This window comes from Trachurus japonicus, chromosome 22 (genome assembly GCF_045865225.1).
Source record: "Trachurus japonicus isolate A0001 chromosome 22, Traja_1.0".
In the NCBI taxonomy this organism is placed as follows: Eukaryota; Metazoa; Chordata; class Actinopteri; order Carangiformes; family Carangidae; genus Trachurus; species Trachurus japonicus.
In genome coordinates this window covers 30,535,770-30,559,696 of record NC_140928.1, presented here as the reverse complement: position 1 = coordinate 30,559,696, position 23,927 = coordinate 30,535,770, and the positions used below count along the sequence as shown (strand labels likewise).

Genomic DNA, 23,927 nt, shown 5'->3' with positions numbered 1-23,927 from the left:
AAATAATAAGATTAACATAGAAAATATAATTAAATAACACTGACACATAAATTGCGAACACATGATAAGAAGTGGAAAGTACTGTAGCTGTACTGGTGGTACTTATACTGGTAGTTTTTTATAATGAATTATAAATATATGCTGTATTAATCAGAAATATTGAAAGAATTAAATTAAAAAGTTCAAATAATTTCAGCAGCAATTAAAGCAGATATCAGTGGCACGGCCGTTTCGGCTAATGCTGTGTTCAAGGCAGGCTTTTGAAACCGTAAGTTACAGCTTCAAGTCACAACTACGACTTGGTAGCGTTCCAGGTAACCCGTAGCTCGTGTTTTTACCGTCCTGTTGTCTGTGAAAGTTCCCTATAACGGCCACTCGTAACTTCCGACCCGTGAACTCGTACCAGATCGAACTGGTATGACTTCACAGGAAGGAAAAACACAAAGTACGAGTTTCCTTGAACGCACCATGAGTTAGCAGCCCCCGCCCTTGTCAGGCATCAATTGGTCCTCGTGCTACGTCACCACATTCACGCGCATCCCTTGGCTGCACACACAGCCCTTCATGCCGTTCTCTCTCCTCATTGGATAACACTTGTATCCCACAAGGAAAATTTTCTCCTCGGGTTACAGCAGAGCAGAGTGACGGAGAGACTCGTGTTTAGGCTGAAATACTTCATGTAAGTGATTGCTGACGGAAAATAGGACTATTTAGGACTTATATTAACAAAAACATTCCACTGATATCTGATCAACAAAGAACCTTTTTTTTCTTTTTGAGGCACCAATACTGACACTTACCATAGCAGAAACTTTCCTGAACTGTTAAGAGTAAATTAACTTGCATTATATATAATATACAGCAATGAAAAAGGGGGAGGTAAAGTTTATGAATGTCAAATTTGCCCAATAAAATAAAAAGGCTGAAAATGTTATGCGTATTATTTTGAGAGGAAATAATAATAATATTTTTCTTTTCAAAATGAAACTCGATAGAAATTACTTCAAATCTTTGAGAGGTGAAATCTTTCCAAAAAAATAACACAAATTGAACATTTAGCTGTAAAAATAAATAATTATAATACTTTCGGTTTAAATTTTTACAAAAACTGCATTTATCGTCAACTTCAGAAAATCTTTACATACATACATCTTTAAATATTTCTTGGGACGTAGCCAATTTATGTCTTTAATTTAAGAACTTTCCACATGGTGTTATTTTCTTTTTTTCCTCTCCGACGCTTCATGAACGCATCACGAGCGGTGACGACGATGACGCATAAAGTCGGCGACGGTCGTAGCAGAGTCGTGTTTGTTGTGTTTACGTCCCATGGAGATCAACGTTAGAACCGTTTTCTGGTCTAAATGTTGAAACCCTTGGATGTTTTTTTAAGTACATTTTTATTTTTATTGATGATTTTTAACGTGTTGTCGTCGTGAGGAAGCGGAACAAAGATGGAGTCTCTCGGGAAACAGGTGAAATGTGACTGTGAGCAGCTGCTGAGCCGCTTCAGGGAAACTGACTCTGTCCGCTTCGAGATCTTCTCCAACATCTGGAGGGAAATGAAGTTCTCACAAATCTTCTAGTGAGTAGATTTTAAAATACCAGAATGTGTTCATACCAAATATTTCTTATATTCTGTTTTAAACCACGTTGGGCCAGTGCACCAGTGGGAACAGTCCTTTGTGTTTTTTGTTTTCCCTACGCTAAATGAAGTTACACAGCCAAAGAATTATTATTTACAATCATAAGTTGTTTTTTTGTTTGTTTTTCTGGTGTAAAATGTGTTTGAAAAATCTGAATTTGTATTTTTAGTGTGAGAAAGAAATCTGGTGCTGAGGGATCAATCAAACACAGCAGCAGCAAACAACAGTAAAGAAACTGAAATTTGAAAAGAAATAGTGAAGAAGATAGTGAACATTATAGGGGAAGGAGATAGTAATTATTCAAAGAACAAAAGTCAAACTAACACCTCATTAATAATAATAATAATTTCCCACATTCTGTGTCATAAACTATAAACTGTTTTCTTGTATGTAACAACATCTATTGCACGTCTATCCGTCCTGGGTGAGGGATCCCTCCTCTGTTGCTCAGCCTGAGATTTTTCCCTGTTAGAAGGGTTTTCTATGGAGTTTTTCCTCAGTCGATGTGAGGGTCTAAGGGCAGAGGATGTTGTTGTGATGCTATGTGAAGCCCTTTGAGACAAACTGTTTGTAAAAACGGGCTACACAAATAAAATTGCCTTCCCTTGCCTAATAATACAAACTGGTTTTCTGTATTGAGCATTAATGGGAGTGCCATTTCATCATTACATGTGCATTTAACATGTTTTATCACCATGTTTGGAATAAATTATTCTCTAATTACAGGTGATGGGTCATATTTACATCATGATTATAATTAACTGATGTCTATTAAAGACATTATGTACCTCTAGTATAAAAAACACCCTGTTGTTGTTTCTGAGAGATGATGAATAATGTGTATGAAGTTTTCTCCCAGTATTTTTTAACCTCCTGTATAACCTAATCTGTTGCTCCTCCCGTTGCTGCAGCGGCGCTCAGGGCCACAGGAAGCGAGAGTTCAGCCGTCTGATCCTGGACACGGCCTACAGCTACTTCCTGCCGCCGTTCAGCTTCCAGATCAGAGTGGGAGGACTTTACCTGCTGTTCAGCCTGTACCGGTGTCAGACGGCCGCGCCCACAGAGCAGGTCAGGACGCGGCCGGCGGTCAGTCGGTCGGTCGGTTAGGTGAAGTCGGTGTATGTGTCAGCTCGGGCCTCATTTATCAACCGTGCGTAGAAAAGGTTATAAATTCTGTCGTAGGAATGAAATTTCTGTGTGTTTGTATGTGTCTGGTGAAACGAAATGTAAATGGTCATGTGAAAAAGAATTTCCCTAGAGGGACAATAAATGTCTAAAGTCTAAGTCTGAAGTCTAAGTACAAAAAAATCCGTAATTATCAAACGTGCGGACACCGGCCGTACGCACACTAGTAAGTGATGATAAATCCCACCTGTTCCTAACTACCATGGTTAGGGTCATTTATATTCAGAAACGCCCCCAATTGACCATATATGTAGCAACAATCCCTTTAATAATGCGTGAATGGATTTTTTTCCCCACACCAAAATCATGGCAAAAAGGGCGGGGAAGTTGAATCAAACCAAAAAATACTGTTTAGAACACTAAATGCTGCAGGTGTGAGTGACCAACAAAAGAAAAAATACTGCGTAGGAGAAAGTAACAACTGCTGTTAATTCTGTTGGGTCAGAGGAAAGATCACTGTGAAATAAAAAAGCTGTCTTTTATATGAAGGTAGATTTGTGTCTTTATTCTTCAATCAAAAAATATGTTTTCAATAAAAAAAAATCACTTCAATAAAAAAAACAACCTTTTCAATCAAAGAAGAAAAGTGTTTTTTTTTATTGAAAATATATTTTTTGATTGAAGCAACCTTTTTTTTTGATTGAATAATAACGACACAAATCTACCTGCATACTTTTATAGCTTGTCACACCAATCATTCAAAATGTCTGCTAAATTACAGGGAAACGGGGAACATGTGTGAAGTTTGAGACACTGTAGCTGTGTCCCAATTCAGGGGCTGCAGCCTTCGGAGGACCCAGCCTACGCGGTCTCCGGAGGCAACGGCTTCGGAGGCTCCTCCGGGGGCCGCATCAACGGTCGGTAAATGGGACGGTCTAGCCTTCAGAGCATTTCCTGATCCGAACGTAAACAACGGCGTAACGTAAACAACGGCCGGACGTTAAACATTTAAAAGTGGCGCTTGCAACAGCTCTACCGCTCCTCCGCCCCTCACTTTTTTTTTTTTTTTTTTTTTAAAGAAGTAGAATCAATACAAGGGCAGTTATCATTAATATACTAATAAACAAACCATTGAACAGCAGCCAGGGGGGTAGGCTATTGAATAGAGAATAAAGAGAGCACAAGTAATGTGTTTTCATAGCTTTCTTATTAAAAGTTGTCACACACAAGATGCTTTGCCTCCGCTCCTCACCTGTGCAGCCAGAGCAGAGCAGAGCTCAGCAGCGGGCAGCCACACCTCCGAGCCGGCCGCAGAGCCGGGTTACCGTGGCTACAGCACAGAGCTGCTCCGTTCGATAGCTAACGGCTAGGTTGCTAATAACAACAACGGTGCAGCAAAGCATCTTGGGATACGGGAGGCCGCGAAGGATAGTAGCGGTGCATCCTCCGAATGCAGGGGAAAGGAGGACGCATTTGGAGGCTGCATTTGGAGGAGCCTTCGAATTTAGACGAATTGGGACAGCCTTCGCGCAGCGCTGTGACGTAATCGGCCTTCAAATCCACCCTCCGAAGGCTGCAGACCCTGAATTGGGACACAGCTTGTGACTCCTCCACTGGGTTCTATGTGTAGTTCCACTGTTCTACCACTAGATTTTGTCTGTACGCATGGTCAGAGTTGTGCTTAAATTTACGCACGTTCCTAAGCACAAGTACAAGTTGATAAATTCCATACTTTGCGTGGGAATGTTCTTACGCACTCATTACGCACACATCAGTGCGTACGCACGGTTGATAATGGAGTTGTTCCTCTGGCTGCAGATCAACGTGGCGCTGAAGGACTGGGACGACGTGAAGAAGTTTGAGAAGGACGCCGTGGACGCGAAGCACCTGGACGTCGTCTACATCTTCAGACAGCTGATGTCACTCAAAGCGTTTCACTTCGGCGCCATGCCCGTTCAGGTGAGCTCACACCAAGACCTACACCACACGCACACACGTTTTCTTTATTTTGTTTTCTTTATTAATTTTTTTTACGGAATACAACAGTAAATACAAAGAGATTACATTGACTTTTCTATCTTTTCCCCAGTTCCTAAAACAACCCAACAAGCAGAACAAAGTCTCTGCACAATAAAATTGAATTAAACAATTACAAAAAGTAGCAAATTACTTATGTAATATGGAAAAATAGTTGATAAACAAACATAAAATAAGTAAAAATCAACATAACTCGTAAATACAAATGCCTATCCTAAATTATTTGACAATAATTTCAATTTAAGAAAAAAAAAACACAACATCTCTGTGCATTCACACCAAAAGCTTCCAAAGCGTCAAAACGCCGGAAGTCAATTAATTTTCAATGAGAGCCCGGCGACACCGAGCGTCCAAAGCGTCAACAGGCGTCAACACGCTTCCAAAGCGTCCAAAGTGTCACCAGACGAGAAGTTGAGCCCTGGGCAGAGAGGGACATCGCCGCACTGAGAGGCTCAGGGTTTAAATTCTATAAGTCTCTCTGCTTTGATGAACATATTGTTAGAGACAGAACAAGTGTGTCTACAACTTTGGAAAAAAATCATGTGTGTAGACTGTAATTTCTGGCCGGGAAGAGGGTGGAAAGAGAAAAGTTTAAGACAATTTCAGGAAACTTCTCTCACTCTACCCGATGATGTCACCTACTCTGCCCTGAACATTCCGCGCAATACACACCCATTATAATCTCAAAATGACTCCAACAATGATCATGGTCATTGAACAGTAGCTGTGTCCCAATTCAGGGGCTGCAGCCTTCGGAGGACCCAGCCTACGTGGTCTCCGGAGGCAACGGCTTCGGAGGCTCCTCCGACGGCCGCATCAACCATCGGTAAATGGGACGGTCTAGCCTTCGGAGCATTTCCTGATCCGAAAGTAAACAACAGCCAAACGTTAAACATTTAAAAGTGGCGCTTGCAACGGCTCTACCGCTCCTCCGCTCCTCACTTTTTTTTTTTTTTTAATAAGGAGAATCAATAGAAGGGCAGTTATCATTAATATACTAATAAACAAACCATTGAACAGCAGCCAGGGGGTAGGCTATTAAGTGAATAGAGAATAAAGAGCACAGGTAATGGGTTTTCATAGATTTCTTATTAAAAGTTGTCACACTCAGATGCTTTGCCTCCGCTCCTCACCTGTGCGGCCAGCAGAGCCCGGCTCAGCGGGCAGCCACACCTCCAAGCCGGCCGCAGAGCCGGGTTACCGTGGCTACAGCACAGAGCTGCTACCGTTCGATCATAGATATATAAACGTAGATGCCGCCTCTGACACTGCTGCCCATTGGAACGGATTGTCGCCGCCGCCGCCATCTTGAGCAGGAGGTGTCTAACTTTTACTTACTGTAGTCTACAGAGGCAGAGGTCTATCACTGAATTTTCAATCGATTTTCAAGCCGTTTGTTTTAATATAAACACTACAATTCAGGTATATAACTCACGTTAGCAGTTAGGGTTAATGTAAGTGCCATGAAACTGATTTAATATGGCCTAGCACAATTACTGTATATAGGTAGCCTACAGTGGTTTACACTCACTCACTGGCCTCATCACCGTGGCAACCACAAACTCACAGCCGGGGGAAACAGCTGATAAGCCTAGCCTACACATACAGGCAACAAAATAACAAACTATTAATATATTAACTACCGGTATATGCACTAAATGTAACACATCCCACCCTATGATACGTTACGTTAGTTTCATTTATGTCAGATAACTTACCTACATCAAATTCAAGAAGTTCATAACAGTTATAATATAAAACAACCTATTACTTGAGAAAAGTTATTCCATGTCTCTTCGTTTTGGCGTTTCTTTCATGGGAACATCCGTACGCGGCACTAAAGTTTGGCATTTTGCCAGATTAACAGCTGTCAAACCCTCTGACTGTTGATTGCTTGTCAGGAGGAACTACTCCTCAAGATGGCGGCCGTGAGACATTCCAAACAAGCCCGAATGCGGCATCTACGTATATATATCTATGCCGTTCGATAGCTAGCGGCTAGGTTGCTAATAACAACAACGGTGCGCTAAGAATCTTGGGGTACAGGAGGCCGCGAAGGATACTAGCGGTGCATCCTCCGAATGCAGGGGAAAGGAGGACGCATTTGGAGGCTGCATTTGGAGGAGCCTTCGAATTTGGACGAATTGGGACAGCCTTCGCGCAGCGCTGTGACGTAATCGGCCTTCAAATCCACCCTCCGAAGGATGCAGCCCCTGAATTGGGACACAGCGCAAGATTGATAAAAAAAAAAACAACCTGTAACACCTATCGAAACATGGATTAATACACCAATAAACAAGACTTGTGTCTACAATTTAAAGTGAATTGAGTTTCTAGGTGAAAGTATGCCAGAGCAGTACACTTATTGCTCCTTTTTTTTTTTTGGCCCGTCCCATTCACTTCAATGCAAAATGTGGCGCAGTAACAAAGCCCTAACTAAAAGGGACACGTAATGGTACTCTGCGTCTGCCTCAACTCTGCAGCAGCGACGGTCACGAAGCAGCAACAAGCCGCTCGCCGTCACTGAAACGCTCGGTGGAACCTCTGATTACATATATCACGCCCGCTGCAGCGACCCTGTGTTCGATTCCACCCGGCAGCCCCTTAGGTTGAAGCAGCAGTGTTGTAGCTGGACTCGCTCACAGGAAGTCGTTAGTTTGGTCTGAAGCTGAATCTGATCGTCTCTTCTTCAGTCTGCGTCTCTGGGACTGATGGATGGATGTGTTATGGACTGAGGAGGAAAAGCAGCAGTTTCCCGGTTGAGCCACCTGAGTCATCAGAGGGGGCGGAGTTTTGTCAAAACGAAACTTAAACAGGATGATGCAGCAGCTCTGTTTAGTTTCTGCTGGGATTAAACATTGACATTATCCCACCAAAATTGATTTATAAACTCTTCCTAAGTTAAAATATTCAGCAGTGAATATTTAGGAATGAATATGAGCATGTTTTCTTTGCATTATTATTCAAGACTTCATTTGTGTTACTTTTTCTCGGAAATATTTGGAATAATTTCTGTTTAATCAAACTAAAGTTAAGTTACATTTTGAAAAGAAAACCTTTTTTTTCTCTCTCTCTCAAAAGCATAACATTGTTAACATTTTACTTTATTGGGCAAATTTCACATTCATAGATTTCACCCATTATATATAATGCACGTTACTCGCAGACAGCGTTACTCTCAGACAGCCGTTTCACTTTGCTGCCATGTCAGTCCAGGTGAGCTCACACCAAGACCAACACCACACACACGTTTTCTTTCGTTTCTTTTCTTTTAATCTTTTTAAGAAACAGTTAATACGAAGAGATGAAGTTACACACATTTTCCATCTTTTCCCCAGAACCCAAAACAACCCCAAGGGGCAAACAGCAGGAAAGAGGAGCAGTAGAATAAAGTCTCTGAACAGTAAAATTGAATTAAACAAGTACAACATGTCATATGGACAAATAGTAGCCAAACAAACCTAAAATAAGAAAAATCAACAGAACTTGTAAATACAAATACCTATCCCAAAATATTAGACAATAATTTCAATATAAGAAAAAAAAAACACAACATCTCTAAACCAGATCGAGGTTTGGGAGGATTTCCATGAAAATAAGATATGACGTCTTGCAAAGAGAGATGTAAAGTCCAATATATCTGACTGTATACAGTTATAATAATGTAACATATAATATAATATATGATATTTTTAGCACAAGTTTTGCTAGAACGTAAACAAAGGACAGATTTATCCCACAACTGCTCTGTGAAGTTCAGACCAAACTCATGTTCCCAAGAAATGTAAAGTTTCGTAACCCAGTGACCTTCAAATGACATTAATTGTTCATTCTGACTCGGTCACACACATGTTTTCTGTTAAGAGAAACATTGAATGTGAGGATTTTGCTCATTGATTTCCTCTCCTGCTGCCAGCTCTCCTACAAGAAGAAGAAGAAGCTGGAGAAGTCGGCGCTGTGTGAGGAGTTCATCGAGCGAGCGTCTCGTCCACAGCAGCTCATCAACATCGAGCTGCTGGAGGTAAATTCACAGAGAAGGGGCCGCGTTTACAGACCAGGACAAAACTGTTGGCTCTATTTACATGAAAGTTTTAAAAAAAGTTTTCAGAAGCATCAATATTCAAGAAAAAAACAAAAACACAAATATAGATTTAAAAACAATAAACAATAGAAATATGAATATCAGGAGAACATGGGGGTTATGAAACGTTAGTAACTAATAATGTGGAGCTAACAGAGGTGTGGTTGGTAGATAGATAGATAGATAGATAATCATGATTTATGACAAAATATAGAAATAAAACCCAGCGAGAAGTCTAAGAGAAATAAAGAGTGTTTGTAAATTTAAACATTATAAATATGATCATTCTCTTTATCTGTAACTGCTCTGCTCCACTGTCACTGACACATTCACTGGTAACAGCTTCATTGGATTGAGGTAATCATCAGTGTAAATGTATGGAAACATCTTGTCAGTGAAACTGTATGTGAAGGTGTGTATGTGTGTGTTAGTATCAGGATCAGAGAACCACAGTTTTCCTCTGTTCAAGTCCAGATTCACTCTGATCCTCTGGAGCTTCTTCTGCACTGTGAGATTAATGTGTCGAACTGATGCTGAACCTGCTCTGTATTTACCTCTACAGAACTGTATTCTGCATGATCCCAACCATACGTTGTATCCCTTCCTTTGCTGAGACTCTGATATCACACCCAGTCTCCAGTTTGTAGTGTCTCCAACCTTGACATCCCAGCTGTGAGTCCCTGAGGTAAAACCCTCAGAGCCCAGGACAGAATGGGGAGAACCAAACCAGAAAGAATCAAACCTCTCTGGATTGACAGGAAGCTGCTGTTTGTCTCCTCGTCTCACACTGATCAGATCTTCAGACATGATAAGTTCTAGACCAGCAGTGTTTGGGTCCAGAACCACAGGACTGTAGGAGACCATGTCCTTCATCTTGTTCCAGATGTTGAAGGTCAGGTTGCCCAGGTGTTTGGCCTGGTCTATCAGAGCTCCTGAGTCCAGCTGTGGATCCTCCAGCAGGGGGCGCTGCTGGACTCTTTCCACTGCAGCCTTGTAGTTGAGCAGGAATGAGACGTCTTCAGCTCTCAGCTCGTCCTCTGTGGCTCTGACTGTGTGTGAAAGAGCTGCTCTCTCTCTGCTCAGAGCCTCCATCTTCTCCTTCATCCTCTGACTCTTCTGCTCCTCTTCCTCCCTCAGTGCAGCCATCCTGGCCTCCTCTTCCTCTTCTAGAAACTTGTGAAGCTTCTTAAACTGATCCTTAATCTGCCTCTCTGTGTGTCGGGCCTGGACCTTGATGTGTTCTGCTGTTTGATCAAACTTCACTTGAACTTCTTCAAAATCCTTTAACTTCGTCTTTAAGGGCTCCAGAGTTTCCTTAAGTTCCTTCTTGAGGTCTGAAGCAGCTTCATCAATGGGTCTGATTCTGTGGTTGGTGTGTGTCTGTGAATCTCTGCAGATGTGACACAGTGGCTGCTGATGGTCCAGACAGAAGAGTTTGAGTTTCTCAGAGTGCAGACTGCAGAGATCCTCTGAAGATCTCTGCTCTCTCTGTTGCAAGAAGCTCTCACACAGGTTCTTCAACGCCAGGTTAACAGGTGGTTCTTCCATTGAAGATCTTGTCTTACAAACTGGACACAATGGATCTTGTTTCTCTCTCCACCATCTCTTCAGACAGTCTCTACAGAAGCTGTGGCTGCAGGTCAGAACAACAGGATCTCTGAAGACCTCGGTACAGACCGGACAGCAGAGATCCTCCTCTGGTCTGGAAGCCATTTAGTCTGTGAGTGAAGCTGAAAACACAGCAGACAGAAAGTAGAGTCAGTCATGGCTCCCCTCCCTCCTCTACTGACTTGACTGAAGTTTACTGTGACTCTGAGTCCAGGTTTTAGTCAAACTCACCTTCAGTGTGTGGAGTGTCAGCAGGTTGAAGCAGCAGTGTTGTAGCTGGACTCACTCACAGGAAGTTTGGTCAGAAGCTGAATCTGATCGTCTCTTCTTCAGTCTGCGTCTCTGGGACTGAGGAGGAAATGCAGCAGTTTCCCGGGTTGAGTCGTGAATCATGGGAGGGGGCGGAGCTTTGTCAAAATGAAACTTGTTTATGAAACTGTTTAGTTTCTGTCAGAAGACATAGTTCCTGTCAGATAAATGTGGTGCAGTGAATATTAGTCACAGAGATATGGAACAGAAACAGGAAGAGCTGTGACAAGAAAATCATCAAGAAAAGTATCAGGACTTCAAACTTGCAGGACTTGAGTAAATGAGTTGTTTGTCTCTGATGATGTGTGTTGGACAGAAACCAGGACGCTCTTAACCTTTGTGAGAAGCCCTTAGAGTTCAGGCCTTGCACTAAAGCTGTGTGGTTGAGTTGAGACTCACCTATAAAAACCTACCATCCCACTTTATGATCTGATTGACCAGGTGTTTGTCCTGCAGAGACAAGTCACTGAGTAAGGACACAAGGAACAAAAGACACATGATCAATAAAAGCTTGATAACAGAGGATCACCAACTTCTGATGTTACCATGAAGTGGGACTCATTTCTGAGGTAAGACAAACACTGATGAACTTTTCTACAAATTGTCTCATCATTTTTATTAAAGGTTCACTTTGATAAAAAAACAACAACAACAACAAAAAAAAAAACTGGGAACCTCTGGCAGAAACCCCTGTCAGGGAGGTCTTCAACTCCTACCTCCGGGAGAGCTTTGACCAGATCCCGAGGGAGGCTGGAGACATTGAGTCCAAATGGACCATGTTCTCCACTTCCATTGCTGACGAGGCCGTCCGGAGCTGTGGCCGTAAGGTCTCCGGTGCCTGTCGTGGTGTGAACACTGGAAGTAAGGGATGCCGTCAAGCTGAAAAAGGAGTCCTACCGAGCCTGGCTAGCTCGGGGGACTCCCGAGGCAGCTGACGGGTACCGGCAGGCCAAGCGCGCGGCAGCCCCTGTGGTCGCGGAAGCAAAAACTCGAGTCTAGGAAATTCTGGCAAACCATCCGACGCCTCAGGAGGGGGAAGCAGCTGTTGACCTTGACTGGGGGTATTGTCGGGCGGTGGAAGAAATACTTCGAGGATCTCCTCAATCCCACTGACATGCCTTCCATTGAGGAAGCAGAGGCTGAGGACTCAGAGGTTGATTCATTCATCACCCAAGCTGAAGTCACTGAGGTAGTCCGGAAGGTCCTCAGTGGCAAGGCACCTCAAGTCTCTGGATGTTGTGGGGCTGTCGTGGCTGACACGCCTCTGCAGCATCGCGTGGCAGTTGGGGACAGTGGCTCTGGACTGGCAGACTGGGGTGGTGGTCCCTCTTTTCAAAAAGGGGGGACCGGAGGGTGTGCTCCAACTATCGGGGGATCACACTCCTCAGCCTCCCGGGGAAAGTCTATTCCAGGGTACTGAAGAGGAGAATTCGGCCGATAGTCGAACCTCGGATTCAGGAGGAACAATGCGGTTTTTGTCCTGGCCGTGGAACGCTGGACCAGGTCTATACTCTCCGCAGGGTGCTCGAGGGCGCATGGGAGTTTGCCCAACCAGTCCACATGTGTTTTGTGGACTTGGAGAAGGCTTTCGACCGTGTCCCACGTGGCATCCTGTGGGGGGTGCTCCGACAGAATGGGGTTGGAGGCCCTCTGCTGAGGGCCGTACGGTCCCTGTACGATCGGCGCAGGAGCTTGGTTCGCATTGCCGGCAATAAGTCAGACCTGTTCCCGGTGCGTGTTGGACTCCAACAGGGCTGCCCTTTGTCACCGGTTCTGTTCATTATTTTTATGGACAGAATTTCTAAGCGCAGCCAAGGGCCGGAGGGGGTATATTCCTCTATCAGCATTGTCACGGCCCCTGTTGGCCTCTAACCAATCTCTACCTGTTTATCCATCAGAGATGCTGCTGCCCTTATTTGGACGTCCTGCTAATCAGGCGCACCTGGGCCCGGTGCACCATGTGGCTTCAAATTCCAGTCCCAGAGCAGCGCTCACTCTCTCTGATCCCCACCAGCGCATGCACATTTGTTTTTGTCTTTTGGTTTTGCATTCAACATGCCACACACACCCACACAGCTATCACTCAACCACACGTACACAACTGATATTTCAGACATACACACCTCATTCATTCTGTTTATGTTAAACCTTTGACTTTTTGTGTTAATAAATTATTTCATTTATTGGCACTTTAGTAGTTTGTTGCTTCTTTGTCGCAGCCTATGAGCCAGGTTGTGACAGCATGTCTTAAAGAGGGGAGTCATCTGTCATCCTCCTCCAGAGAAGAAGGGTCTGGCTGGTCCGCCTATGATTCTGCGATCAGAGAAAAAAACGCTCCGGCCGTTTGGAATTCTTTTAACCAGTCACAATCGTTGTGGTCGGCACCATAGCAACGGTGCGCTCACAAAATATTGCCGGTTGGAAACTGGATTTGGTCAGAGACTGGCTCTGATTTGGGTCCGCGGTGTAACGACGGTCAGCAACCGTTGACGACTGCTGATGGATATTTCTTCTTCTGTTCATGACACGGATGTATAATAGATCCATGGTTCGGTTCCTGTTGTTGTTTGTTGATGTTTCCCTTTACCGGGCGGACTGTGAAAGCGGAAAGCTGTGAAAGACGAAGAGCGCACTGCTCGAAACGTTGTCCTTTTTATAGTCCTCTAATAAATTTTTGTACTTTGGGGAGCTCATACAGTGTTGCGAGTCCTTTCTTGTTTTTGGACTGTGAAAGCTGCAAGAGACGGGACGGGACTTCCGCCGGGTGGCTCGTTCCGACCAATCAGAAGCTAATCGCAGCAACGTACTTCCGTCAGGCCAGACTACCTGTTGAGTAACGCACATTTCCTTATATTAAAGCCCTGTCGGAATGGTGGGACGTTCGCATGTCGGAATGGTGGTATGTCAGAATGGTGGGATGTTTAAATGGTGGGATGTCGGTGTGGTGGGATGTCCGGAGTGGTGGGATGTTGGAATGGTGGGATGTCGGAATGACAGCATGTAACCTGGAGGGTGATGGAGTTGTTGAATTTGTGTGCTGTGCTGTGTGAAATGCCAGAAAGGTAAAGGTTGCTTTAAGGTCCCGACTGAAGAACTTGGCTTTGCAAGAGTTGGGTGGCTACAGCAGGTCTTCAGGTGGACGCCCCCCACCTCGGGGGTGGGGGAGTCGGGGGGGCTCAATAGCAGATCCAGTGCCCTGGATCTGTCCCCGCTGACCACCATCCAACTCTTAAGACGATCCTTCAGCTGGTTGGCCCTACCACTGCACCTCCTGCTGTATCCAGATCCACCAGGATGCTGTATCAGCCTGTCTGATGACATTTCCTATCAGGCGCCTCCTTACCACCCCTTCAGTCCCCAGCAGCCCAAGGCTCCTCCAGAGTGACTGTCCAGAGAAACCTCTGCAGCCGACCTCCATGGTCGGTTCCAGGCCTTCCATCCATTCTGTTGACTCTTGAGGATAAGGGTCTGATGTTTCTTGATCTTGTGCCCATGCACCTCCTCCATCCTCTCCTCCCAGGTTACTGTTAATTCAATAAGCACCACCTGTTTGGTGCCTCTAGACCAGAGAAGAATATCTGGTCTGAGGCTAGATGGGGCTGTTTCCTCTCGGAATTTGAGCCTCTTTTTCAGGTTTACCTGCATCTCCCAGTCGTTTGGTGAGGCCAGGATCCCTTTGTTCCTTCCTGCTGCTCCTGACTTGACAAACTGGAAAAGTGGGACGCATCCAAACGTTGTTTCTGCTTTTTCCGTGCCTGTTTCACACCATCCGCTGGCCGAACCAGAATCTTATCATGACTCCATTGGCAGCTTGACTGGCACAATGAGAGGACATGTTCAAGATTTGCAAACTGTCCACAGAGCTTGCACTTGGAACTCTCTGTCACCCCACATGTGTGGAGGTTTGATGGAGTAGGCAGGACATCATAGACAGAAGACATCAACAACTTTACCCAATGTCCTTCCAAGTCAGTGACCTTCCCTGTAGCCAGAGAAGAAAGATCTGGCCGGCCCGACTCAGATTCTGAGATCGGAGGGAAAAAACGCCCGGGCTGTTTGGATTTCTTTCAACCAATCACATTCGTTGTGGGCGGTGCCAGCAACGGTGCACTTACAAATATTGCCATGGGGTAGGCATTAGCCTCGCTAGCTCACTAAAGACGATGGGCCAAGCTTGATAAATAAAACTTTTGACGCAGCCAGTCGACAAACAAGCCAAAACGTCCTTCTTGAATAGCAAATGGCGTAAACACACTCTAGGAACATCTTTACAGTCATATCGAAATATCTGTGGTTCCTGTTGATGTTTCCTTACTCCGAGGGAACTGTGAAAACTGCAACAGGAAGGCGGGACTTCCGCACAGACTAACATCCCACCAATGGCACTGCTGTAGTTCCATGTGAAGTTCTCCATGAAGTCGTTGCTAGGATACACTGGACTAAACATCCTTAGGCACCTTTAATGATATCTGAAGATTTCAATCATGTTCCCTGATGGATTCACTAGGGGAGGTGGTGGAGAAATGCTCACTGAAGATGGTGGAGGCCATTCAGGCCAATTCAACGGCTCAGATCATCCACTTCATAACACTTTGATGGACCAAGAAAACAGCGGTGGTAGACGGCTCGTCTCTCTTCGCTGCAGTACTGAAAGATTTATTTATTTATTTATTTAAAAGGATCCCCATTAGCTGATGCCAATGGCACAAGCTAGTCTTCCTGGGGTGTGAAGATATAGAAGATCTTTACAGACATTAGGGTTTTTATTTCTTCTGCAAATGAGCTGCCAGGCAAACAAATTTCCCTTTGGGGATTAATAAAGTAATTTGTAGTCATATTCGTAGCTTTAATGTGAGCTGATGTTATTTAGCGTGATTTTCATTGATGTGAACTTGTATAGACACAGTCAAACTCTTTTAACATACAGAAAATGTCCTGTTATAAACTCATGTACATTTATTTTTGTTTGTTGTATCTAACGTACGTTTTGTTGTTTGTTGTCAAAGATGAAAAGATCAATACCGTCCAAACTTTAAGGAAACACTTTCACCAAACTCCATTTGAAGACCCTGTTGTTGTTTCATCTGTCTTCACTCACTGTAAACAAACTGAAGTCACTTCCTGTTTGCTTGATGACATCATCTCCTCATTAGCATGAATCTGAGCCACTAACCAGTTCAACTTTCAATGGGAGTTTGAGTTTTTCCTGTTTCCTCCCTCACCACCTTCTGACACAGTGAATATAAAAGGGCCCTAACAACCTCCAAGGAACCTGATAAATAATCATTTCTACTTTTCCTTTAATGCCAGTTTGACAGTGGTGGTGCGTTCACTGTCTGCTGGATTTACCAGACATGACTCAGGTGAAGTTTGGTATCATCTGCCACCACATCTGTATCCCTGTCCAGAGGCTGAAAGTCATTAAATATGATGATGTTTACATTCAATCTGGTATAAAGTTCAATAGACTCAGTTTGGACATTTTCTACTGACTAGTGACAGATTCTTCTCTTCAGCACAAACCTTCACTCTCAGTTCAAGTTCAATAAATTCAAAGGCTTTATTGACATCAAAGTTTAAAAGAAACAGTTTTGCAAAAGCATCAATATTCAACCAAAAAACACAGATATAGATTTTAAAAACAACAACAATAAACAATAGAAATATGAATATGATGGAGAGCATGGGGGTTATGGAGCGTTAGTTACTAATAATTTTGCGCTAACAGAGGTGTGGAGGAGAGAGAGAGAGAGAGAGAGAGAGAGATAGATAGATAGATAGATAGATAGATAGATAGTCAAAGAGAAATAAAGAGTGTTTGTAGTGAGACAGCAGGAGGACAGGTGCAGTTTAACAGGTTCAATTCTCTGACTTTTCTCTTTAAGAAATAAACAACATTATAAATATGATCATCCTCTTTATCTCTAACTGCTCTGCTCCACTGTCACTGACACCTTCACTGGTAACAGCTTCAATGGGAGGTTATCATCAGTGTAAATGAATGGAAACAGTGAAAGTGTGTGTGAAGGTGTGTATGTGTGTGTTAGTATCAGGATCAGAGAACAACAGTTTTCCTCTGTTCAAGTCCAGATTCACTCTGATCCTCTGGAGCTTCTTCACTACTGGGAGATTAATGACTGAACCTGATGGTGAACATTCTCTGTATTTAACTCCATAGAAAGCCATTCCCCATAATTCAGACCATATCTTGTTTACTTTCCTCACCACAGACTCTGGTAACACACCCAGTCTCCAGCTTGTGTTGTCTCCAACCTCGACATCCCAGCTGTGAGTCCCTGAGTTAAAACTCTCAGAGCCCAGGACAGAGTAGATAATATCAATCCTCTCCGGATTGTCAGGAAGTTGCTGTTCATCTCCATCTCTCACACTGGTCAGATCTTCATACAGGATGAGTTCTGGATGAGCAGTGTTTGGGTCCAGAACCACAGGACTGTAGGAGACCATGTACTTCATCTTGTTCCAGATGTTGAAGGTCAGGTTGCCCAGGTGTTTGGCCTGGTCTATCAGAGCTCCTGAGTCCAGCTGTGGATCCTCCAGCAGGGGGCGCTGCTGGACTCTTTCCACTGCAGCCTTGTAGTTGAGCAGGAATGAGACGTCTTCAGCTCTCAGCTCGTCCTCTGTGGCTCTGACTGTGTGTGAAAGAGCTGCTATCTCTCTGCTCAGAGGCTTCATCCTCTGACTCTTCTGCTCCTCTTCCTCCCTCAGTGCAGCCATCCTGGCCTCCTCTTCCTCTTCTAGAAACTGGTGAAGCTTCTTAAACTGCTCCTTAATCTGCCTCTCTGTGTGTCGGGCCTGGACCATGTGTTTTGTTGTTTGACCAAACTTCACGTGAACTTCTTTAAAACCCTTTAACTTCTTCTTTAAGGGCTTCAAAGTTATCTTAAGTTTCTTCTTGAGTTGTGAAGCAGCTTCATTGATGGGTTTGAATATGTGGTTGGTGTGTTTTTTTTTGAATCTCTGCAGATGAGACACACTGGCTGCTGATGGTCCAGACAGAAGAGTTTGAGTTTCTCAGAGTGCAGACTGCAGAGAGCCTCTGGAGATCTCTGCTCTCTCTGCTGTAACACCAGACTAACAGGAGGTTCTTCCTTTGAAGATCTTTTCTTACAAACTGGACACAGTGGATCTTGTTCCTCTCTCCACCAGCTCTTCAGACAGTCTCTACAGAAGCTGTGGCTGCAGGTCAGAACAACAGGATCTCTGAAGACCTCCGTACAGACCGGACAGCAGAGATCCTCCTCTGGTCTGGAAGCCATTTAGTCTGTGAGTGGAGCTGAAAACACAGCAGACAGGAAGTAGAGTCAGTCATGGCTCCCCTCCCTCCTCTACTGACTTGACTGAAGTTTACTGTGACTCTGAGTCCAGGTTTTAGTCAAACTCATCTTCAGTGTGTGGAGTGTCAGCAGGTTGAAGCAGCAGTGTTGTAGCTGGACTCACTCACAGGAAGTTGTTAGTTTGGTCTGAAGCTGAAGCTGAATGAATTTATTTGAATGAATTTATATTTATTTAAGTGTCGTGCACCAATTAAGGCGCCCAGCCTATAAGGGCTTACAAGTTACATTTCATATTTAGACACCAAACAAAATAATCAGACAAACCAAAAAAAAAGAAAAACCGCATGGAATTCACATAAATAATTCACTTTTTCTTTTTGACCAGGCACTTTTTATGAAAGTAGCTATAGTAAAGACTTCTTTTCTGAATGAAAGTGACGAAGAACAAACTGTTCCCTGGTTTGTCTCAGGTGAGGGGGCGGAGCTTTGTCAACCATTAACAGTTTCATTGCTGACCTTTGATTCATCGCTGGAAACAGGTGGTTTAGCAGCTTTGTTTTTTCTGTTTGTGAACATGAATCAAGATAAACCCAGATGTTGAAATCGCTTTTTCTCCTCTCTCCTCTCCTCTCCTCTCCTCTCCTCTCCTCTCCTCTCCTCTCCTCTCCTCTCCTCTCCTCTCCTCTCCTCTCCTCCTCTCTCCTCCCCTCCCCTCCTCTCTCCTCTCCTCTCCTCTCCTCTCCTCTCCTGTTAATGAGATAATGAAGTTATTTTAAAGGTGATAGCTACAAGTTTAATTCCTCCTGGCCAGTAGGTGTAGAACTCTCACTGCCTGCTCTCGCTCCAACCTTCCGTTTTACTGGTTGCCAGTTACACATGACATCAACATTCTAATGCTGTTGCCACAGAGATCATTCCATGCCGACGTTGCCAATGTAACCAGATGTAAATATTTATATATTTCGGACCCGCCAAAATTTATTAAACAATTATTTATATACTATTTTTTAAAAATTCAGTAAAATTAATACTTTTATTCTGCACCCCTCTAGACATTCTGTGGATGCATTATTTTAGCTTTACTATGTTTTTCACTGGCAAAAAATATATGGATGTTTAGTTGATTAGAGGATTTTCTGCTATCCTGCTATGTTATTTGATTTTGGATAATGGATTGGATCAAATCTTGAAAATGGGTTGTTCAAAACTTGAAACAGATTCTGAGATCTGATTAGGTCACGTAATTCAATATCAGGTGGGGGCTTAGCTTTATCAACCATAAACAAGTTGAGTTTCATTGCTGACCTTTGACTTATTGCTGGAAACAGATGCCGCAGCAGCTCTGTTGTCTGTTTTGTTTTTTGTTTTTTTTACATGACACAGAGATGTGGAGCAGAAACATGAAGAGCTGCAACAAGAAAACCATCAAGAAAAGTATCAGGACTTCAAACTTGCAGGACTTGAGTAAATGGACATTTACAAATAGAAAATCACGGACAGGAGCCAGACCAACAGTTTAGTCCACGTCTGTAATTCTCTGACCTTTAACCAGAGAAACAAAAGGTTTTACAATCACTGTTTGTTTGTTTTGTCCTGTTCCAGGAGCTGTCCAACATCCATGAGCTCTACGAGAAGCTGAAATCTTCTGTCAGCTCCACAACAGAAACGTGGGATTCGTCCGTCAGCCTGATCAGTAAAGACCTGGTCCCTCAGCTGCGCAGCACCGTGGTCGATTTCTACAAGTGGCAGCAGAAGGAGGTGAGAAACCTATTAAATGATGAGATAATGAAGTTATTTCAAAGCTTTACTATGTTTTCCCACTGTTGTTGATGTTCATTGGCAAAAAAACTATGGTTGTTTAGTTGATTAGAGGAGTAAAATAAACCTATTTCCACAATTAATGAACCAAAATTTTTCCTGTCCTGTCTTGTCAGGATGGAGCAGATAAAGACGAAGGTGAAGACAGCGGTGAGGGGACGTCCTCTCAGCAGGAGGTGAGTGATGAACCACATTAAACCTGAAGCTCAGTGCGTAGTATATATTTTTAGATGAGTGAGTTAAATGTGTCACCTGCAATAAAAAAATGTAGATGAAACATGTTCTAGGTCGTCTAAAGTCACTGATTGGTCACGTGTTTCCTCCGTTGGGCCGCAGAAATCTTTGCCCATAGACTCTGGTTATAACTTGTACATGTGAGATAGGAGCTCCTGAATGCAGCTCATTGATGGTGCGTTCAGGTTCTAATGGAAATTTGAATCATCAATCAATCAAACATCGAACATCTACAAGTATAGAAACGTTGTATATCCGTTTAATTTCATCAATCGTCCATTTTTCTGACTTCTGTGTTGGTTTTTCAACTGGAAAGCGCTCAACGTTGTTACAAGCTCAGAGTTTCCAACTTCCAAAGTAAATGAAACGCATTGTACAGCCATAAAGCCTTAAATAAATAATAAACACACATACATTTGAGTCCCTTGGGTGTGCAAATGAGGCAAACTCTCCAGACCTGTATCCACAAAACCAAAGTCCAATTCTCAGTAATTACTTTTGCATATTGTGTTTATTTCTGTTCTTTTCAGGTCAGTGTTTATACATAACCATATTCTTCATCAAACGGTAACAAACACACGTTCAAACACGATCTCAATACACGATAATTCACGGTCAGAAAACAATTTGCTCTCCTCCTCTACACACACCTGATGCTCATTATGCTCTTACCTATTTGCCTTTACCCATCCTAACACCCCACCTAGTGGTTAAACACAAAAAATTACATAATGGCTCGAATACACATCATCACACATTGTGATATACAGTATATTAGTATCTTTTCACCTGACGTTCGATATTGACTCCAAGAGTTTAATTTTATTATAAGAACTCAACTCAACCTGGAGAAAACTACACCAGCCGTCACTGACGTCATCTTCTTCTGGATCAACCCTTCAAAATAAAACACAAGGAAAAGAAGAAACTGTAAATGAGATTGAACAGTACGGGCGCCGAAAATAATCCTTTCAAAGATGCATCGAGATTCTTAACGAGACGATTCTGAATCGAAGCAGTGATGTCACAGATGTCATGTCAGTTTGATGATGCTGTTCACATGCAGAAACAGTGATTTATTTTATTTTAAAGCACAATGCCAAGATTTGCGTTTTGTTTTTGAGAAATTAACAAGTGCACCTTTAAGTAGACTATAGGCCTTTTCTTTTTCTTTGTGTGTTCAGACTCCAAGGAAGCTGCTGTATTGTGGAAATGCATTTAAATGACATTTTCCATTTAATGTTATGTCATCATATTTATCTGACTATTTAATGAATGAAAAAGCCATGTGTGGCTAGAAAATTGAGAATGTGATGCATCGAAATGCACTGAGATGCATCGTATAATCGAATCGAACTGAATCGTAATCGAATTGAATTGTGGGGCCACTGAAAATGCAACATTAAACAGTGAACAATGAAGCAGTAATAACCACCTGGTCCAGTAGGTGGCGCTGTTGTCTAAGTAACGTCCGTCTGTCTGTTTGTGTCCTCAGTGTTCCAACCTAAATGATATTTTCCATTTAATGTCATGTAAATAAAAAGTCATCATATCAATCTGACTATTTATGTTAATTAATGAAAAAGCCATGTGTGGCAACATAGAAAATTGACGATGTGATGCATCGAAATGCACTGAGATGCATCGTATGATCGAATCGAACTGAATCGTAGACTGGTGAATCGTAATCGACTTGAATCGTGTGGCCAGTGAAGATGCAACACCACTATTAAACAGTGAACAGTAAAGCAGTAATAACCACCTGGTCCAGTAAGTGGCGCTGTTGTATTGTGGAAATGCATTTAAATGATGTTTTCCATTTAATGTTATGTAAATAAAAAGTCATCATATCTATCTGACTATTTATGCTAATTAATGAAAAAGTCATGTCTGGCTAGAAAATTGAGAATGTGATGCATCGAAATGCACTGAGATGCATCGTATAATCGAATCGAACTGAATCGTAGACTGGTGAATCGTAATCGAATTGAATCGTGTGGCCAGTGAAGATGCAACAACATTATTAAACAGTGAACAGTAGGTGGCGCTGTTGTCTAACGTCCGTCTGTCTGTCTGTGTCCACAGTGTTCAAACCGAGCCGAGCTCCTCGCCTCCATCAAGTCCAGAGCGTACGGAGAAGCAGCAGAGGTTTGTTACTTCCTGTTCACTTTATTCCTTATGATCAATCAAACAAGTGTCAAATATTAAAAGTCCTGTGTGTTTAACTGATTTGTGTGGTCACTCCAAGGCCTCCAAGTCCCGCCGCCATCGTCAGGTGGAGGTGGACTTGACCAGCGCTGAGGCGGGACCGTCCTCCACACCGGGTTCCTCCAGGATCAGTAAACCGTCACTCAAAGCCAGAACCAAGGAGAACATCCGGATCTCAGGTAAACACGTCCAACTTCATGCTGCTGGAAGAGATGGAGGGTGGTAGGTTCAGGGACATCACGGTGTTCACACCATCCTAACATCCTCCTCCTCCTTTTTCTGTCCTACTGACGTTGAAAACATAATTTCAAGTTGTGATGATGAACACGATCAGATAAAGTCAGAAGTGAACTCCACATTTGTCTTGAATGATGCGTTCAATGACTGAAACTCTTTTCTCATCATCAGCTGCCTTTGAGAAAGAAGCCATGTCGACCACTGTGATCTCCAGTCTCACCAGTCTGGACTCTGCTCCTTAAGGTACACACACACACACACACACACACACACACACACACACACACACACACACACACACACACACACCTTAAACACATCACAATCAAGTTATTAGTCTCTACAGTTTTGACCTGTAGGTGGCACTAGATTCACTTTAGCTTCATCTGTTGGAGCCATTTTCATTATTATACACAGAACTCTGTGTAAGTGACATAAAGTCAGGACTTTGTTCATGGGAGTGTCCAGTTAACAAAGAGCTGCATTATGTTTCTCACATTAGGCTAATATATTCTAAATTTATTGTTTAAAATGTTAATCGTGATCGTCCTATGTGGCCCAAATTGACCTCAAAGTTTCTCCAACATCAATGTAATGATGTTTCTGTATGTCACTAAAATCATCTTTATATATAATAAAAGACAGATGGAGATGTTTTATTTCTGTTTTTATAAAGCTCACACATTCATGATTTTTCTTTTTTTTCCCTTCAGAAAACTCTAAAATGTAAAAGTGGACGTGAAGACGACACAGGAGTCGACCTTCATCCTGAGGAGAAGAGTTTTTTGTTTTTTAAAGACGAGTTCGCCTGTTTAAAAAACTCATGTTTTATTATAGTTAGTAATATTTTATTAGCTTTAAGGTTTTTGCTGCCATTTATTGGCATTTTATGTCAAAATGTGAACGTTTTATATCTTATAGAACATAAAAGAAAAGTTAAAGTTGCAAACCTGCTTACATTTGTTCCAAAATGTAAAGGTTTGTAAAATATCAATACTCTGTTTTCTTACTGAGCCAGTGTTATGATGTTGCTTTTTACTCACTGCAGGATATATCTGAATGTTTCAAACTGGACTTCTGTGATGGCTTTATTATTTTATAATGTTTTATATAAAAAGAAACTCTTTAAAAGAAACTGTTAACTTGGTCCATCTCTTTCTTATGTGACATTTAGTTCAGACCTAAAGTTTCTGTTTTTCTGATTTTATCTTGGGCCTGTTTGTTGTGGACACATTGTTTTCTAAAACTCAAAATTATAAAATATTGAACAGAAAAATACAAAATAATCTGTTATATAATAGTCAAGTACAAACATTCACCACTGGATCT

General features: G+C 42.7%; 2 protein-coding genes across 2 annotated transcripts; one reads left to right on the top strand and one right to left on the bottom strand.

The window, feature by feature from the left end:
* The first annotated feature begins 1,258 nt into the window (after window positions 1–1,258).
* LOC146964482 (snRNA-activating protein complex subunit 1-like) lies at window positions 1,259–23,564 on the top strand. Its single transcript, XM_085767857.1, has 10 exons — window positions 1,259–1,585; window positions 2,558–2,714; window positions 4,590–4,730; window positions 8,725–8,829; window positions 19,704–19,859; window positions 20,036–20,095; window positions 22,239–22,301; window positions 22,402–22,540; window positions 22,770–22,841; window positions 23,312–23,564. The coding sequence occupies exons 1-9, from the start codon at window positions 1,455–1,457 to the stop codon at window positions 22,838–22,840; spliced, it is 1,023 nt and encodes a 340-aa protein (XP_085623983.1). The 5' UTR covers window positions 1,259–1,454; the 3' UTR covers window position 22,841; window positions 23,312–23,564.
* LOC146964483 (E3 ubiquitin-protein ligase TRIM35-like) lies at window positions 9,366–10,696 on the bottom strand. The gene is made up of 3 exons (XM_085767961.1): window positions 10,082–10,696; window positions 9,481–10,021; window positions 9,366–9,395 (listed from the first exon to the last, which is right to left on the bottom strand). Exons 1-3 carry the CDS (start codon window positions 10,600–10,602, stop codon window positions 9,366–9,368), a joined length of 1,092 nt encoding a protein of 363 aa, XP_085624087.1. The 5' UTR covers window positions 10,603–10,696.
* Window positions 23,565–23,927: the final 363 nt, after the last annotated feature.

Excerpts from the sequence above, each read along its gene's own strand:
- LOC146964482 (XM_085767857.1), top strand. The coding sequence starts at position 1,455 with ATGGAGTCTCTCGGGAAACAGGTGAAATGTGACTGTGAGCAGCTGCTG. Across the intron at positions 19,860-20,035 it reads ACAAGTGGCAGCAGAAGGAG|GATGGAGCAGATAAAGACGA; the intron begins GTGAGAAACCTA and ends CTGTCTTGTCAG. Across the intron at positions 22,302-22,401 it reads CGTACGGAGAAGCAGCAGAG|GCCTCCAAGTCCCGCCGCCA; the intron begins GTTTGTTACTTC and ends GGTCACTCCAAG.
- LOC146964483 (XM_085767961.1), bottom strand. The coding sequence starts at position 10,602 with ATGGCTTCCAGACCAGAGGAGGATCTCTGCTGTCCGGTCTGTACCGAG. Across the intron at positions 10,022-10,081 it reads GAGAGGCAGATTAAGGATCA|GGAGGAAGAGGAGCAGAAGA; the intron begins GTTTAAGAAGCT and ends GGCTGCACTGAG. Across the intron at positions 9,396-9,480 it reads AGCAAAGGAAGGGATACAAC|TGCAGAAGAAGCTCCAGAGG; the intron begins GTATGGTTGGGA and ends TTAATCTCACAG.